At 37.3% G+C, this 16,330-nt stretch overlaps 1 protein-coding gene across 1 annotated transcript in view; it reads right to left on the bottom strand.

The window, feature by feature from the left end:
• PIBF1 (progesterone immunomodulatory binding factor 1) overlaps positions 1–16,330 on the bottom strand; it is a gene marked incomplete at its 5' end in the record, with an annotated part of 241,996 nt that overhangs the window by 175,601 nt on the left and 50,065 nt on the right. The window contains 2 exons of the mRNA XM_017889428.1: positions 11,814–11,939; positions 12,052–12,131. Coding sequence (XP_017744917.1) covers positions 11,814–11,939; positions 12,052–12,131 — 206 coding nt within the window. The remainder of the gene's footprint in view (positions 1–11,813; positions 11,940–12,051; positions 12,132–16,330) is intronic.

The following is a 16,330-nucleotide window of genomic DNA, read 5'->3' as shown; positions in this document are numbered from 1 at the left end:
ATCCATTATAAACCTTTGAATAGGTTTTCATTTACAGCCACCTAATTTCTAAAAAGTAGTACCAATTCATTCTTTCATTCAATAAATATTATGTATACTGAGCATTTACTGCATACCAGGCACTGGTACTTGGGAGTCAAGGACTGAACGATACATGAAAACTCCTACTCTCATGGAGATCACATTGTAGTAGGAAAAAAACTGCAAAGTAAATGACTATGTAGTATTTTGATAGATTATAAGTGCTTTAAGGAAAAACAAAGCAAAGACAACATAGAACAAAGTCAGAAAAGACCACAAGAACAGGTGTATCATCAGGAGTAGATGGTTAAGCAGTGGAAACTGTGAATACAAAGGACCTGCGGTAGGAGCACGCCTACAGGTAAAAGAACAGGAGGCCAGCATGACTATGCGAGTAACCAGAAGAAAGTTCTAAATGAGGATAGGGTAACTGAATACTGATCAGGTAGTATCACAGGCCAATGTAATCATTTAAAGCTTTACTAAGTTTAATGATGGGGAGCCTTTTTATTTGAGTAGAGAAGTGATCCAACTTGACTTATCATTTAACAAAAACTGTGCTAAGAGACTGAAGAGGGCAAGGAAGAAAACTGGGGACCACTTAAGAGGCTACTGCAGTAATTTTTAGGCAAGAGATAATGGTGACTTGAACCAAGATAATATGCATGAGATAGAGATCATAAATCCAAAAGGATTTGCTAATGAACAGAATATGGAATGTGAAAAAAGATGACTTCAGGTTTTTGGTCTGGGCAAGTGGAAGAATAGAGTTGTCTTTAATTGAGCTGGGTGAGACTGAAGGTGGAGCAGAATTGGGAGGTAGAATGGAACAGAAATTTGCTTCTGAACATATTAGGATGCATATTATTAATAGATAACCAAGTGGAAATGCCATGGAGGCAGCTGCAAAAGTTGTCAAGAAGATGAGGAGGAACCAACAAAGAGAATGAGTAGGTACAGCTAATAAGGAAGAGAAAAATTTATAGTGTGTGACATTATGGAAGCTAAAGAATGTGTTCCCAGGAGTAGGGAGTGATCAATTGTGTTACATACTGCTAGTAAGGTCAAGAACAGTAAGAACAGAATATGACTACTGGATTTGGGCTACATGAAGGTCTTAGGGGCTTTGGTAAAAACATCTTTGTTGGAGTAGTATTGGGGAGGGGGGCAAAGGCTTGATAGTGGATATGAATAGACACTTCTCAAAAGAAGACATTTATGTGGCCAACAAACATGAAAAAAAGCTCATCATCACTGATCATTAGAGAAATGCAAATCAAAACCACAATGATACCATCTCACACCAGTCAGAATGGTGATTATTAAAAAATCAAGAAACAACAGATGCTGGTGAAAAGCAGGAATGCTTCCACACTGTTGGTGGGAATGTAAATTAGTTCAGCCATTGTGTAAAACAGTGTAGCAATTCCTCAAGGATCTACAACAAGAAATACCACTTGACCCCGCAATCCCATTACTGGGTATATACTGAAAGGAATATAAATCACTCTACTATAAAAAGACACATGGACACGTATATTTATTGCAGCTCTATTTACAACAGCAAAGGCATGGAACCAATCCAAATGCCCATCAATGATAGACTGGATAACGAAAATGTGGTACATATACACCATGGAATACTATGCAGCCATAAAAAAGAATGAGATCATGTCCTTTGCAGAGACATGGATATGAAGCTAGAAACCACCATCCTCAGCAAACTAATACAGGAACAGAAAACCAAACACTACATATTCTCACTCATAAATGGGAGTTGAACAATGAGAACACACGGACACAGGGAGGGGAACAACACACACTGGGGCCAATTGGGGTTTGGGGGGCAAGGGGAGGGAAAGCATTAGGACAAATAGCTAATGCATGTGGGGCTTAAAACCTAGATGACCCACTGATAGGTGTGGTAAACCACCATGGCACCTGTATACCTATGCAACAAGCCTACACATTCTGCACTTGTGTCACAGAACTTAAAGTAAAATACACTTAAAAAAGAAAAGAAAAATAAAGGCCTCTTTGCCAACTTCAAAAATTATAAATGCTTGTCTGGGAATGGTGGCTCACACCTGTAATCCTAGCACTTTGGGAGGCTGAGGTCGGGGGGAGGATCACCTGAGCTCAGGAGTTCAAGACTCAGCCTGGGCAAAACAGTAAGACTTTGTGTGTGTGTGTACATAAAATTATAAATGCTTTTATGAAGCTCTAATGATCCATACTCAGCCCTCAAGCATGGAATGTGGTTTACAAATTCTCTTAAAAGACAGAGTTTCTTCACTGTTCTCAGCAAACTAACACAGGAACAGAAAACCAAAACACTGCATGTTCTCACTTACAAGTGGGAGCCAAACAATGAGAACACATGGAAACAGGGAGGGGAAACATCACACACTGGGGCCTGTCAGGGGGTGAAGGGCTAGGGGAGGGAGAGCATTAGGAGAAATATCTAATGTAGATGATGGGTTGATGGGTGCAGCAAACCACCATGGCATGTGTATATCTATGTAACAAACCTGCATGTTCTGCACATGTATTCTGGAACCTTAAGTATAATAATAAAAAAGACAGAATTTCTATTTTAAGTAAATTACATTCAAAAATTATAGTTCTGATAGGAAATCTTTGATCAGTTTACATAGCCCTAACCAGTTAAATGGGAGTGTGCACTGCATTGCAGTCAAATGTATCTAGTTTTTACCAACAAAACATTTGTAATAATCACAGACAAGTCACAGCTGATGTCTCAATTTCCTTACTTGTAAAATAGGGATATTAATACCTAAACTTCATAAAATGTGTTTGATTCTGTTCTACAATGTATGTGAAGTGTTGAGTACAATGCTTGATGCATAATAAGTACTCAATAAATAGTAGCTATGGTTAGTATGCTACCTAAATATGAAAATGTAAATTAAAATGTAATGTTCATTTAAAGGTTGATAATTACAGCAATGTTTCCTCAAATTTTTTATTGTATAAAATGAAAGTGATACTATTTTTATTTTATTTTATTTTTTGAGACGGAGTCTTGCTCTGTCGCCCGGGCTGGAGTGCAGTGGCCGGATCTCAGCTCACTGCAACCTCTGCCTCCTGGGTTTACGCCATTCTCCTGCCTCAGCCTCCTAAGTGACTGGGACTACAGGCGCCCGCCACAACGCCCGGCTGATTTTTTGTATTTTTTTTTTTTTTTTTAGTAGAGACAGGGTTTCACCGTGTTAGCCAGGATGGTCTCGATCTCCTGACCTCGTGATCCGCCCGTCTCGGCCTCCCAAAGTGCTGGGATTACAGGCTTTAGCCACCGCGCCCAGCTGAAAGTGATACTATTTTTAATGGCATCCTAGTGAAAACACAGAAGGCTGTTGGAGGGGCTTCAGCATCTTAGGGTTCCTTCTACTACTGTGAGGGCTAAGGGGAGTGAAATCTGGGGCACAGCAGAGAAACATCTCTAGCAAAAAGCTGTGTGATCTCAGATAAGCACTTTTGAGCTTGGTCAGGGCTGCCACATCTGGCAAAAGATCAGAAATTAGGCCAGGTGCGGTAGCTCATGCCTGTAATCCCAGCACTTTGGGAGGCTGAGGTGGGTGAACTCCCGAGGTCAGGAGTTCCAGACCAGCCTGACCAAGATGGCGAAATCCCATCTCTACTAAAAGTACAAAAATTAGCTGGTCATAGTGGCGCACGTCTGTAATCCCAGTTACTTGGGAGGCTGAGGCAGGAGAATCACTTGAACCCGGGAGGCAGAGGTTGCAATGAGCTGAGATCGTGCCATTGCACTCCAGCCTGGACGACAAGAGTGAAACTCTGTCTCAAAAAGTCTGCAGTCTGGAACTAATGGCCATGCCTTATCACCAATCACTCTGAGACTACTGAGGTAGAAAAGCTGGAGTCATTCCTGAGGTTCACTTCTTGTCAATCACCAGATCTTGCCAATTCTCCTACCTATTCTTTAAATTCAACCGTCTTTCTATTTCTCATTTTCATCACCTAAACTGTGCAATAGCCTCCTACGTGATCTCCCTGCTTCTAGGCTTTCTTCAACTATAATCCACCCCGCATTGCAACCGTAGTTACAAAAAATGAGTAAGTCATGTTTCCGTCCTACTATAAAACCTCTGGACATTCTCCACTGACACCAGAACCTTTAAAATCTGGCTCAATCTTACTTTACCAGCCTCTCCCACCACACAACGAACTATACTGCAAAGGTAAATCTAAATTCCTATGCAGCCTGAACTTACCTTGCTTCATATCTGGAACCCTACACAGCTTGAAAATTTTAAGTATTATTAACCAAGCAGTGAACACATGTTGTAAACATCTACAGGAGTAAAGAATATAGTTAACAATAAAAGATAACTACTAATCAAAATTAATTTAAAATATTTGAGAAGATGCTGAGAGAGTTGTCTGCAGAGCCATATACTTCAAGAATTATCTAACTGAAAAGACAAAGTAATTATTTAAATTTTTCCATAGAAGAACTTAAAACATTATAGAGCTATCTGGTAAGATACGAACAAAAGAGGTTTGTTTATGTGCTTAAGCCCTAATGAGGACATACACCTTTAAAGTGATGAATGGAACCTCAGAACAATAGTTAAATTCACCATTGTAATACATTACATATGCTCAACGAACCTTTGTAAATAGATTCAAGATTCAAAGTTGTTTAATATCACTCTAAGATTCTACACAAATTTCAAGTTTATATCATTAAAGTTTCTTCTTGAGTACTTTTGGAAGATAAATTGTGGTCAAGATGGTTTTTATTGATATGGCAGGAAAATAAAATCACTAAAGCAATACTAATTGTTGCACTTAAAACATCTTTTCAATCTTTTCTCTACTGCCTACCCCCTTTCAAACAATTGTAAAGCTATTTCAGTTTCCAGAGTCCGTACTGCACTAAGAGCATAATGAATGCCTCTAATCTTATCTTTTTTATAGCACCACTCACAATAGCGCTTTCTGTGTTTACAGTAACAAGACCACCTTAAAGGTAGTTTTACTTTATGGAAAAACTTTATCAGCCGAATTTATCTCCCTTTACCTTATTATCTCATAACCTAATTAGGAAACATAAGCTAGCCATCTTATGCAGAAATTTAGACAGAAAAGAATGGCATGTAGACCCTCTACGTCTATATTATGTCATTTAAGAAAACTTGTTAAATGCTATGGAGATAAACACTTAAGAATATGTATTTTGTATTAGTATCTTCTAGTGATAAATAATTCCATAATATTATCAGTTGACTTTTATATAATGGTGATTTCCCTTAAATTGTCAACATAACAGATAAAAACATTTTCTTCAAGTATTCTACATAGGCGTAAGGTACCAAAATAACTCATTTATGTCTATAATTTATAATGTACTTTTTGCATATATTATCTCATTTAGACCTCACGGACCACCCTAAGAAGTATTATTAGTAGTTATTATTATTTTTTGAGACAGGATCTCACTTCAGTTGCCCAGGCTGGAGTGCAAATGGCATGATCTTGGCTCAGTGCAACCTTGACCTCCCAGGCTCAGGTGATCTTCCCACCTCAACCTCCTTAGTAGGACTACAGGCCTGTGCCACCATGCCTGGCTAATTTTTTTGTATTTTCACTAGAGATGGGGTTCTGCCATTTTGCCCAGCCTGGTCTCAAACTCCTGGACTCAAGCAATCTGTCTGCCTCAGCCTCCCAATGTGTTGGTGTTACAGGTGTTAGCCACCACGCCTGGCCTATTAGCTCATTTTATAAAAGAAGAAATTAAACTTCAGGGATATTAAGTGACTTATCCGCTTAGCTAATAAGTGGTAGAATCAGGATCAAGTTCAGTCTTTTGATCCAAATCTCTTTCGTAATACACTCCCACTCACGGAATAATGTCTTATTTCCAAATGCGTAAGAGGGTCCATAACATTTCTGTCACATAATGCCTACTAAGCAATAAGTTATTAATATAATACATCTCAGCACTGTAGTACCTTTCATTCATTTCCCACAGCTCCAAAGTGGAATTTTAAGTAACTAGAATATACAGAAAAAACAAAGACCCTAATTCACAAACTGGACCAACGCATACATACATATTATAATTTCAACTACAGTATGTTTGATGTATCTAAATATCCAAGTTCCCTCTTGGTTTATAAATGCCCTTTTCTTAAGTCTTTATATCTTCTACTCGCTTTCTTTTCTCTCAATACTTTAACTTCAAGAACTACTGGAATGACTGCAGGTCAGATACCAAGATTGGATAGAGTAAGTCCCATGTACCTTTTCCATATTAAAAAAGAGAAAAGAAAAAGTATTCTTTTAACATCCTCCGATGTATAGAAAGAAAATTAAAGGCAAAATACATTTCACTAATCATCATTTCAGTTTCCTTAGAAAATGTTTATTGGGGCCGGGCATGGTGGCTCATGCCTGTAATCACAGCACTTTGGGAGGCCGAGGCGGGCAGACTACCTGAGGTCAGGCATTTGAGACCAGCCTGGCCAACACATGGTGAAACACCATCCATACTAAAAATATGAAAATTAGCCGGGCGTGGTGGCGTGCACTTGTGATCCCAGCTACTCAGGAAGCTGAGACAGGAGAATCGCTTGCACCCGGGAGGCGGAGTTTGCAGTGAGCTGAGATCACATCACTGTACTCCAGCCTGGGTGACAGAGCAAGACTCCGTCAAATAAAAAAAAAAAAAAAAAGTTTATTGGGGGAGAGATAAGGAGACCAAACATAAATATGCAAGTGTAAGTACTTCATCCATTTCAACTCATTGTAACAGCACACTTTGATAAAATACCAGTAATTAACACAATCATACATCTCAGGCCAAAGCAAAAGATTAATTTACCTAAACACACACACACAACCCTAAATGTGCAAATTTATGAATTTCATGTTTTATAACAGGAAATATTAAAATTCGTTCTTTAGCCATTTTAAGTTCTAAGATTTCAAAAGAAACAAATTATAATTTATTTTTTACTGTGTGGAAGATTAGTATGATACAAGCTCTAACTACAGTTAAATCTCCCGTAATGAAGAAACTATGATCCCCAAAGATTCAGTAACATAAAACAAAGGGTTGGATTACTGTGAGATTAAAATGATAAAGGCAAGCCTGTACAATTAGCTAGTTAGGTGTCTTGGGCAATTCAAATTCATCTGGGCTCAGGCTGCAATTTGGCACCACCTGGTGGCAACTGTCCACTCTAGCCTCAGTATACATTCGATCAGTTCTGAGTCCTGTAGCTGGCTGGGGCATCCACAGGGCAGTCCCAATCCCAGGAATCCTCTGGTTAGGTAGTGTCCATTCCGAGGTGGATAGGGGGCCAGAAGAACACTGGAGACAAGGACATCTGCTTTCAGTTTTCCTACTTCCAGAAACGGCTCTGTTGGTTGTTTCCCCACACAGCCTTACCAACCTACCCCTACCAACCACATTTATGTTACAATGGGATAAACTTTAAAGATTTTTTTTAAAGAACAGCAAAAACCTAAAAAAATTAGGAAATTTTCAAGAAGATTACATACCAAAGTTTATATGGCTATGTGGATTGCTTAGGAATAACCACAGAAAGTTCCCATACATTTTAAAGTTATTGTATCAGTCAACAAAAGCCTATTAAATCCACAACAGAATTGAACCACAGAACCAACAGTACTTATCTGTAAAATAGAAATAATACTATCTATATCACAGGCATCTCTAATTCCCAGATCTTTCTCTTGAGGTTTAGATTATTCTACAGTCAACTCTTTTATTTGTATATCCCAGACACTTCAAGTGAAACAACTAAATTGATCATGTTTTCCTATTAAAGCTTTGTATTTTCTAATGTTTTAAAAACTGTATCACTATCTATGCAGCTGTTTAATTCAGAAACCTCGCTGACATCCTTAATGAGTTCTCATCTTACCAATCCAATCTAGTCACTGAGTCCTGTTGGCTCTATCTCTTAGATATTTTTCCAACCTGGCCCATTTCTCTCATCTTTACTGCTACTAATCCAGTTTCATTATCACCTTTCATCTGGATAATGGAAATAACCTCTAAAAGTAGAGCCTCTCTAACAGGCTTATGCCATTCCAATCTATTCTCCACATTACAGTGATCTCTGGATATAAAATCAGATCATTTCATGCCTCTTCTTAAAATCTTTTAATTGTTCCCCATAGGTCTTACATAATGGTCCAAATGCATTCTTTGGGCCCATTTGCTGCTTCTCTTTCATCTCTTTCAACTCCCTGCCTCTCAGTCTATCCTTCAGCCATACCAAATTAATTTGTTTAAAAAGCTTAATTTTATCCTACTTTCAGGCTTTTATATATGCTACATATTGATTCTCCCAATTCCCTTTTCTTCCTTAGTTCATAGTGTTAAAGCAAACTAAATACGGCCTTAAGAAAGATTCTGTACTTCTGTATTTGAGTCTTTATTGATGAACTGCAATCTAACTTAATAGGCAGACAAGATAGAAAACCTAACTTGGGGGTATGTTCCTGGAACAACAGCTGAATCTTGGCCAACCCCAGCAGCCATACTTCAACCATTCATACACTGCTGAGTGTTCAAATAAGTTAAACACCAACCTATAACCAATCCAGCTGTTTCTGTATCTCACTTCTGATTTCTGCACGTCACTTTACTTCTTTTGTCTACAAATTTGTTGTGACCACGAGGCACTCCTGGAGTCTCTCTGAATCTGCTGTGATTCTGGAGGCTGCCTGATCTGCAAATCATTCATTGCTCAATTAAACTTTAAATTTAATGTGTCTGAAGTTTTACTTTTAATAGCAGTTTCAGTCAAAAGGGGCAGTTCTTCATTTATGAAGTCTTCCCCAATTCCTTCCAATACTAGGTTAGATACACAGATGGTCTCATCTTTTATCCTATCACTTTGTCCACCATCATCATACTTAGAATAATTGTTTCTCTATTTGTCTTTACCCTCCATCAGACTACCAGCTTTGTGAAGACAAAGGTCACTACTATCTATGATGTCTAGCATTTAGCTGGCATATGGTAGGTTTCAATAAATATTTGCAAAATACATTAATTTGTTGCTCTGGAAATTATATCAGGGTGCAAATGTAAAACTTTTCAACATAAAGCTTAGCATATAATAGGTATATACGTCTTTTTTTAGTCTGCATTTTGAACTCTAAGAGCAAGTAAATCACAAGGTACAGGATCCTCCTTTCTAATGTAGGGCTGGGACGAAGTAAAATTTTGCCAAAGATAATGTCTTTGGAATTCTCTCTCCAATCTCTTAATAACTCTGCTGCCCTAAGCATGTACATTCATAAAACTGTCATACTTTTGTTATGAACATGAAGGGACAACTAAGTGCAAAAGCAAATGAATCTTAAAATCATAAGGTTACGTGAAGAAGCCACAAAAAATATATATGTATACAGCATAATCCCATTTATATGATAAGATACTAATATAACATGAAAAACTAAACTATATTGTGCACAGATGTTTATTTACTGGAAGCACAGATAATAAAAGTATAAGGAGAAGCAAGGAAGTTATTAGCATAACAGAATAGCAGTTATGGAAGAAAGGAGTTAAGCAGAAAGAGTCTCAAGGACATTTCTGTAGTGCTGCATTATTCTACTTCTTTATAATTATTTAATGAACATTAGGAAATTTTCTCTGAACATCTATTATTTTATACACACACATACAAACATGTATGGTCAAAAAACAGAACAATCATAACATAGTAACTAAAGTAAAAAATAATGCTATTTAAAGAGTGGTCCAATATTTCTTTGAGCTACTTGGAACAATTATTTTCTCAGGATTCAACATATGAAGGCTAGCTTAGGACTTCAAAAGCCTTATTCACAGAAAAGACTATAGTGCTCCTACTAGTAATTGGATATTCAAATATTAAAATATAAACTAAGTGTAAACAAATGCAGAAGTGTTATGTTTTCCAAGATAAAAAATGTTATTTTAAAAATTAATATGTCAAAACATTTTTTAAGAACATGTGTACTTTCTCCTGGTATGCGTACGTATTTGCTGGTGCCCAAAGCATATTTTTAGTTTGTCTACTGCTAAGATAGTGCTGACTGATCACTTAGAATTTTCATATTTTGAAATTCTTTGCTATTTTCATTGAAAATATAATCCTAGATTATAAATGACATAATTATTTTAAAGCTCAAATAAGAGAAGAACAAGAAAAAACAGAAGAGTATAATCACAAAGTATTTGTTGAATGCACAAATGAATGATTTCTTTTGCATTCAGTGAAGTTCATGTTAATTTCCTTTGGCATATACTTCTAATGCAGACTTTCAAAAAAGATCAAACAGGTAGAAAAGATCTATGCAAGCCAAATTTATGAGGAAAATAATCTCATCTGATTTTCAGGAAAGTCATTTTTATGACTTTCTACTAAGTCATATTTAGCAAAAATCCTAAAAAAGTTCTGTCATAAACTGTATATCTACTCTCTTATCATCACAAACATTTTTACCCAAGAACAAAGAAACCCAAGAACAAAATCATATCAGAGGCAATAGCATAAACATCTCTACCAACCTGCTACATTAAATAACAATTTAACAGTAATTTAAAAAATATCTTTGCTAATTTACTACCAAAGGATGATTCTACATATATAGTTTTTATAGTAGTGGCCAACTTACAAATACTATAATACAGCAGCTTTTTTCTCTGGAATTGAGGGGTGGACGTACCAAATTTTCTGCTACTATATTCCTAGTAGAAATGACATGTTACAATGCTATTACAGATTAAGTCTGATTTAAAGCCTTGCCGACAACAATCAAAATATCATATAAGCAAATCAGTGCTGATAAACTAGTATCACAAGTAAATTTCAAAATAATTTTCTTATTAAAATATAAACTTTCAAAACCACTCTATAACAATGGCATAAAATATCTGCCACTGAAATAAATAGTATTTATTTTTCCCGAATTCTACCAGTCACTAACTAGGTGAGCCTAATATTTACTATCTAAAAGTAACTGCATGAATAAAAATGATATTACTTCAGGATTACCTAATATGACATCTTTCACAGCCAGCAGCTAAATGAGGCATGTGTATATTTCAAATTACTATTCTAGTTTTAAAAAGTTTCCAGGAGAAATTGTTGGTATAATACAGGAAGAACTGGTATCTCAGTACTCTTTACATTTCATCTGTCTTCAATCTGAACTGAAGCAAATGCAAAAAGGGAAGTCACTAGTGTTAAAAAAAGACATAACAGGAGGCCGGGCACAGTGGCTCATGCCTGTAATCCCAGCACTTTGGGAGGCCGAGGCAGGTGGATCACGAGGCCAGGAGATCGAGACCATCCTGACTAACACAGTGAAACCCCATCTCTACTAAAAACACAAAAAATAGCCGTGTGTGCTGGCAGGTGCCTGTAGTCCCAGCTACTCAGGAGACTGAGGCAGGAGAATGGCGTGAACCCGGGAGGCGGAGCTTGCAGTGAGCCGAGATCACGCCACTGCACTCCAGTGCAGTGAGACTCCATCTTAAAAAAAAAAAAAAAAAAAAAAAACAAGAATAACAGAGCAAAAAGGTTACTCTAGTAAATCTTGTTCTAAGACTTTAGAACTTTCACGTTCTCATTATATTTAGATTTCTATTTATGACAAGTTTTCTTTAATGTATTCAAAAAGACATTATATAATAGAAGTAGCATTTAATTTCAATAAAGCTTCTATAACCTCACAAGATAAATAAGATACCACACAAGCATTTTGTTTTTTACCTGTTTTCTCGTTCATACATTTCCCTAGAGGCATTTCGAAGTTGATCAATTTCTTGGTTGGTTTTCAATCTGATTTGTTCTAGTTCATCATGTAGTTTGTTTTCATATTCTGTTTTATAATGGTCTCTGAAGGAGACAAAAAGAACAACCATAAATTTTCTTTTGAAACAAGTAGGCTTTTGTACTCTACATAAGATTTTAATACCTTTCATCAAGTATGCTCTATAAACTATGTTACCTGAAAAACTTAACTATTAAGTATAAAATTTTATAATTCCTAAAAATACTGTTCCTAACAGTATGATCTAAGATTTCAACCTGTTAAACATTATTTTCCAAAAGACTTAATTACTATATAAAAACTTAGTAATTCATGTGGGATAACTATTCATCTTCCAAAACACTTTTCTAGTAGTTTTAATGCATATGGTTGAAGCTTATTTTAAAATTGAGAATGTCCTTCATTTAAAAATAATAATCTGGTAGGATGATGTTGAGAGATGAATAATATTAACAAAAATATAAAAATGAAATGACTCCAAGTCTATGAAACCTTTGCTTCCAAGCATGACAACCATAGCCACACCATTATCTTTTAGCCAAGTCAAAGTATTATATAGGGTATGAAAAACTACTACAGGTAGGAAAAAATTATGAATGTGTGAACTCTTTAAAAGTAAAATTTACCTTTACCTTTAAGGTAAAATTTGTTGTGTTTTAGTATTTTTTCTTTTTTTCTTAAAGAGATAATGCCTTGCTCTGTAACTCAGGATGAAGTACAGTGGCGCATTAATCATGTAACCCCGATCTCCTGGGCTCAAGCTACCTTCCCGCCCCAGCCTCCTGAGTAAGCAGGACTACAGGTGCTTGACATTGTGCCTTGCTAATTTAAAAACTTTTTTTTATAGAGACAGGATTTTCTATGTTGCCCAGGCTAGTCTCAAACTTCTGGCCTCGAGCAATCCTCCTGCCTTGGCCTCACAAAGTGCTGGGATTACAGGTGTGAGCCACTGCACCCAGCATATTTGTTTTTGGTATGTTGATAAGAATAATTCAAGGGTTATAAAAGTTATTAGTATTAAGGTACTTTAGTAACTTCTACACATCTAGTAGAAGAAAGAAGGCAGGACCAAAACATAGGGGGTCTCATTGAAGGGCATATAAATTAAAACAGAATGTGATACTACCTCCTCATAATTCTTTTACATTTCACACAGGAAATCATTAGCATACTGAGATTTTCTTCCAAAATATACTTCTATAGAGATACTTTCATACTTTCCTTTAAAACATACGTCTATAGAGATACTAGTCATAGGAATTTAAAAAATTATGTCACAAATAGAAAAACAGTCATAGCATATATCTATCTAAAAGAAATAGGCTTTTGGTATTGCTGAAAAAAACCACAGTGTCTTTTAAAAAACCAACTAGAAAGGAATATCATATAAGAAAATAAAATAGATAGATAAAACCCCCATCTCCCTGGGACAGAGCACCTGGGGAAAGGGGTGCCTGTGGGCGCAGCTTCAGCAGACTTAAATGTCCCTGCCCAAGAGTTTCTGAAGAGAGCAGTGGATGTCCCGGCACAGCGTTCGAGCTCGCTAAGGGTCAGACTGCCTCCTCAAGTGGGTCCCTGACCCCCATGTATCCCAACTGGGAGACACCTCCCAGTAGGGGCCAGCAGACACCTCATACAGGAGAGCTCTGGCTGGCATCTGGCAGGTGCCCCGCTGGGAAGAAGCTTCCAGAGGAAAGATCAGGCAACAATCTTTGCTGTTCTGCAGCCTCTGCTGGTGATACCCAGGCAAACAGGGTTGGCAGTGGACCTTCAGCAAACTCCAGCAGGCCAGCAGCAAAGGGGCCTGTCAGAAGGAAAATTAACAAACAGAAAGGAATAGCACATCCACTCAAAGACACTCAAAGACCCATCTGAAGGTTACCAACATCAAAGACCAATGGTAGATAAATCCACAAAGATGGGGAGACACCAGTGCAAAAAGGCCGAAAGTTCAAAAAACCAGAATGCCTCTTTTTCCTCCAAAGGATAACAACTCATCGCTAACAGGGGAACAAAACTGGACAGTGAATGAGTTTCATGAATTGACAGAAGTAGGCTTCAGAAGGTGGGTAATAACAAACTCCTCTGAGCTAAAGGAGCATGTTCCAACCCAATGCAAGGAAGCTAAGGACCTTGAAAAAAAGGATAGACAAATTGCTAACTAGAATAACCGGTATAGAGAAGAACATAAATAACCTGATGGAGCTGAAAAACACAGCATGAGAACTTCATGAAGCATACACAAGTTTCAATAGCCAAATCGATCAAGCGGAAGAAAGGATATCAGTGACTGAAGATCAACTTAATGAAATAAGAAGAGAAGACAAAATTAGAGACAAAAGAATAAAAAAGAATGAACAAAGCCTCCAAGAAATATGCGACTACGTGAAAAGACCAAATCTACGTTTGATTGGTGTACCTGAAAGTGATGGGGAGAATGGAACCAAGTTGGAAAACACTTCAGGATATTATCCAAGGGAACTTCCCCAACCTAGCAAGACAGGCCAACACTCAAATCTAGGAAATACAGAGAACATCGCAAAGATATTCCTTGAGAAGACCAACCCCAAGACACACAAAGATACTCCTTGAGAAGAGCAACCCAACACACATAATCGTCAGATTCACCAAGGCTGAAATGAAGGAAAAAACGTTAAGAGCAGCCAGAGAGAAAGGTCGGGTTACCCACAAAGGGAAGGAAGCCCATCAGACTAACAGTGGATCTCTCTGCAGAAACCCTACAAGCCAGAAGAGAGTGGGGGCCAATATTCAACATTTTTAAAGAAAAGAATTTTCAGCCCAGAATTTCATATCCAGCCAAACTAGGCTTTGTAAGGGAAGGAGAAATAAAATCCTTTACAGACAAGCAAATCCTGAGAGATTCTGTCACCACCAGGCCTGCCTTACAAGAGCTCCTGGAGGAAGCACTAAACATGGAAAGGAACAACTGGTACCAGCCACTGCAAAAACATAACCAAATTGTAAAGACCATCAACACTATGAAGAAACTGCATCAACTAACGGGCAATACAGCCAGCTAGCATCATGACAGGATCAAATTCACACATAGCAATATTAACCTTAAATGTAAACAGGCTAAATGCCCCAATTAAAAGACACAGACTGGCAAATTGGATAAAGCGTCAAGACCTATGAGTGTGCTGTATTCAGGAGACACATCTCATGTGCAAAGACACATAAAGGCTCAAAATAAAGGGATGGAGGAATATTTACCAAGCATATGGAAAGCAGAAAAAAAAAAAAAAAAAGCAGGAATTGCAATTCTAATCTCTGATAAAACAGACTCTAAACCAACAAAGATCAAGAGAGACAAAGAAGGGCATTACATAATGGTAAAGAGATCAATGCAGCTAGAAGAGCTAACTCTCCTAAATATATATGCACCCAATACAGGAGCACCCAGATTCATAAAGGAAGTCCTTAGAGACCTACAAAGAGACCTAGACTCCCACACAACAATGGTGGGAGACTTTAACACCCCACTATCAATATTAGACTGATCAATGAGACAGAAAATTAACAAGGATATTCAGGACTTGAACTCAGATCCGGACCAAGCAGACCTGATAGACATCTACAGAACTCTCTACCCCAAATCAACAGAATATACATTCTTCTCAGCAGCACATCATACTTACTCTAAAATTGATCACATAATTGGAAGTAAAACACTCCTCAGCAATGCAAGAGAATAGAAATCATAACAAACTGTCTCTCAGACCACAGTGGAATCAAACTAGAACTCAGGATTAATAAACTCACTCAAAAGCGCACAACTACATGGAAACTGAACAACCTGCTCCTGAATGACTACTGGGTAAACAACAAAATGAAGGCAACAATAAAGATGTTCTTTGAAACCAATGAGAACGAAGACACAATGTACCAGAATCTCTGGGCCACATGTAAAGCAGTGTGTAGAGGGAAATTTATAGCACTAAATGCCCACAAGAGAAGGCAGGAAAGATCTAAAATTGACACCCTAATATCAACATTAAAAGGACTAGAGAAGCACGAGCAAACAAATTCAAAATCTAGCAGAAGACAAGAAATAACTAAGATCAGAGCAGAACTGAAGGAGATAGAGACATGAAAAACCCTTCAAAAAATCAATGAATCCAGGAGCTGTTTTTTTTGTAAAGACCAACAAAATAGACTGCTAGCTAGACTAATAAAAAAGAAAGGAGAGAAGAACCAAACAGACACAATAAAAAATGAAAAAGGGGAGATCACCACTGATACCACAGAAATAAAAACTACCATCAGAGAATACTATAAACACCACTATGCAAATAAACTAGAAAATCTAAAAGAAATGGATAAATTCCTGGACACATACACCCTCCCAAGTCTAAACCAGGAAGAAGTCGAATCCCTGAATAAACCAGTAACAAGTTCTGAAATTGAGGCAGTAATAGCCTACCAACCGAAAAAA

The sequence above is a fragment of the Rhinopithecus bieti genome, unplaced genomic scaffold (genome assembly GCF_001698545.2).
Source record: "Rhinopithecus bieti isolate Rb0 unplaced genomic scaffold, ASM169854v2 scaffold_17962, whole genome shotgun sequence".
In the NCBI taxonomy this organism is placed as follows: domain Eukaryota; kingdom Metazoa; phylum Chordata; class Mammalia; order Primates; family Cercopithecidae; genus Rhinopithecus; species Rhinopithecus bieti.
Note: the sequence above shows the minus strand (reverse complement) of the source record. Positions and strands in the feature narration are given on the sequence as shown.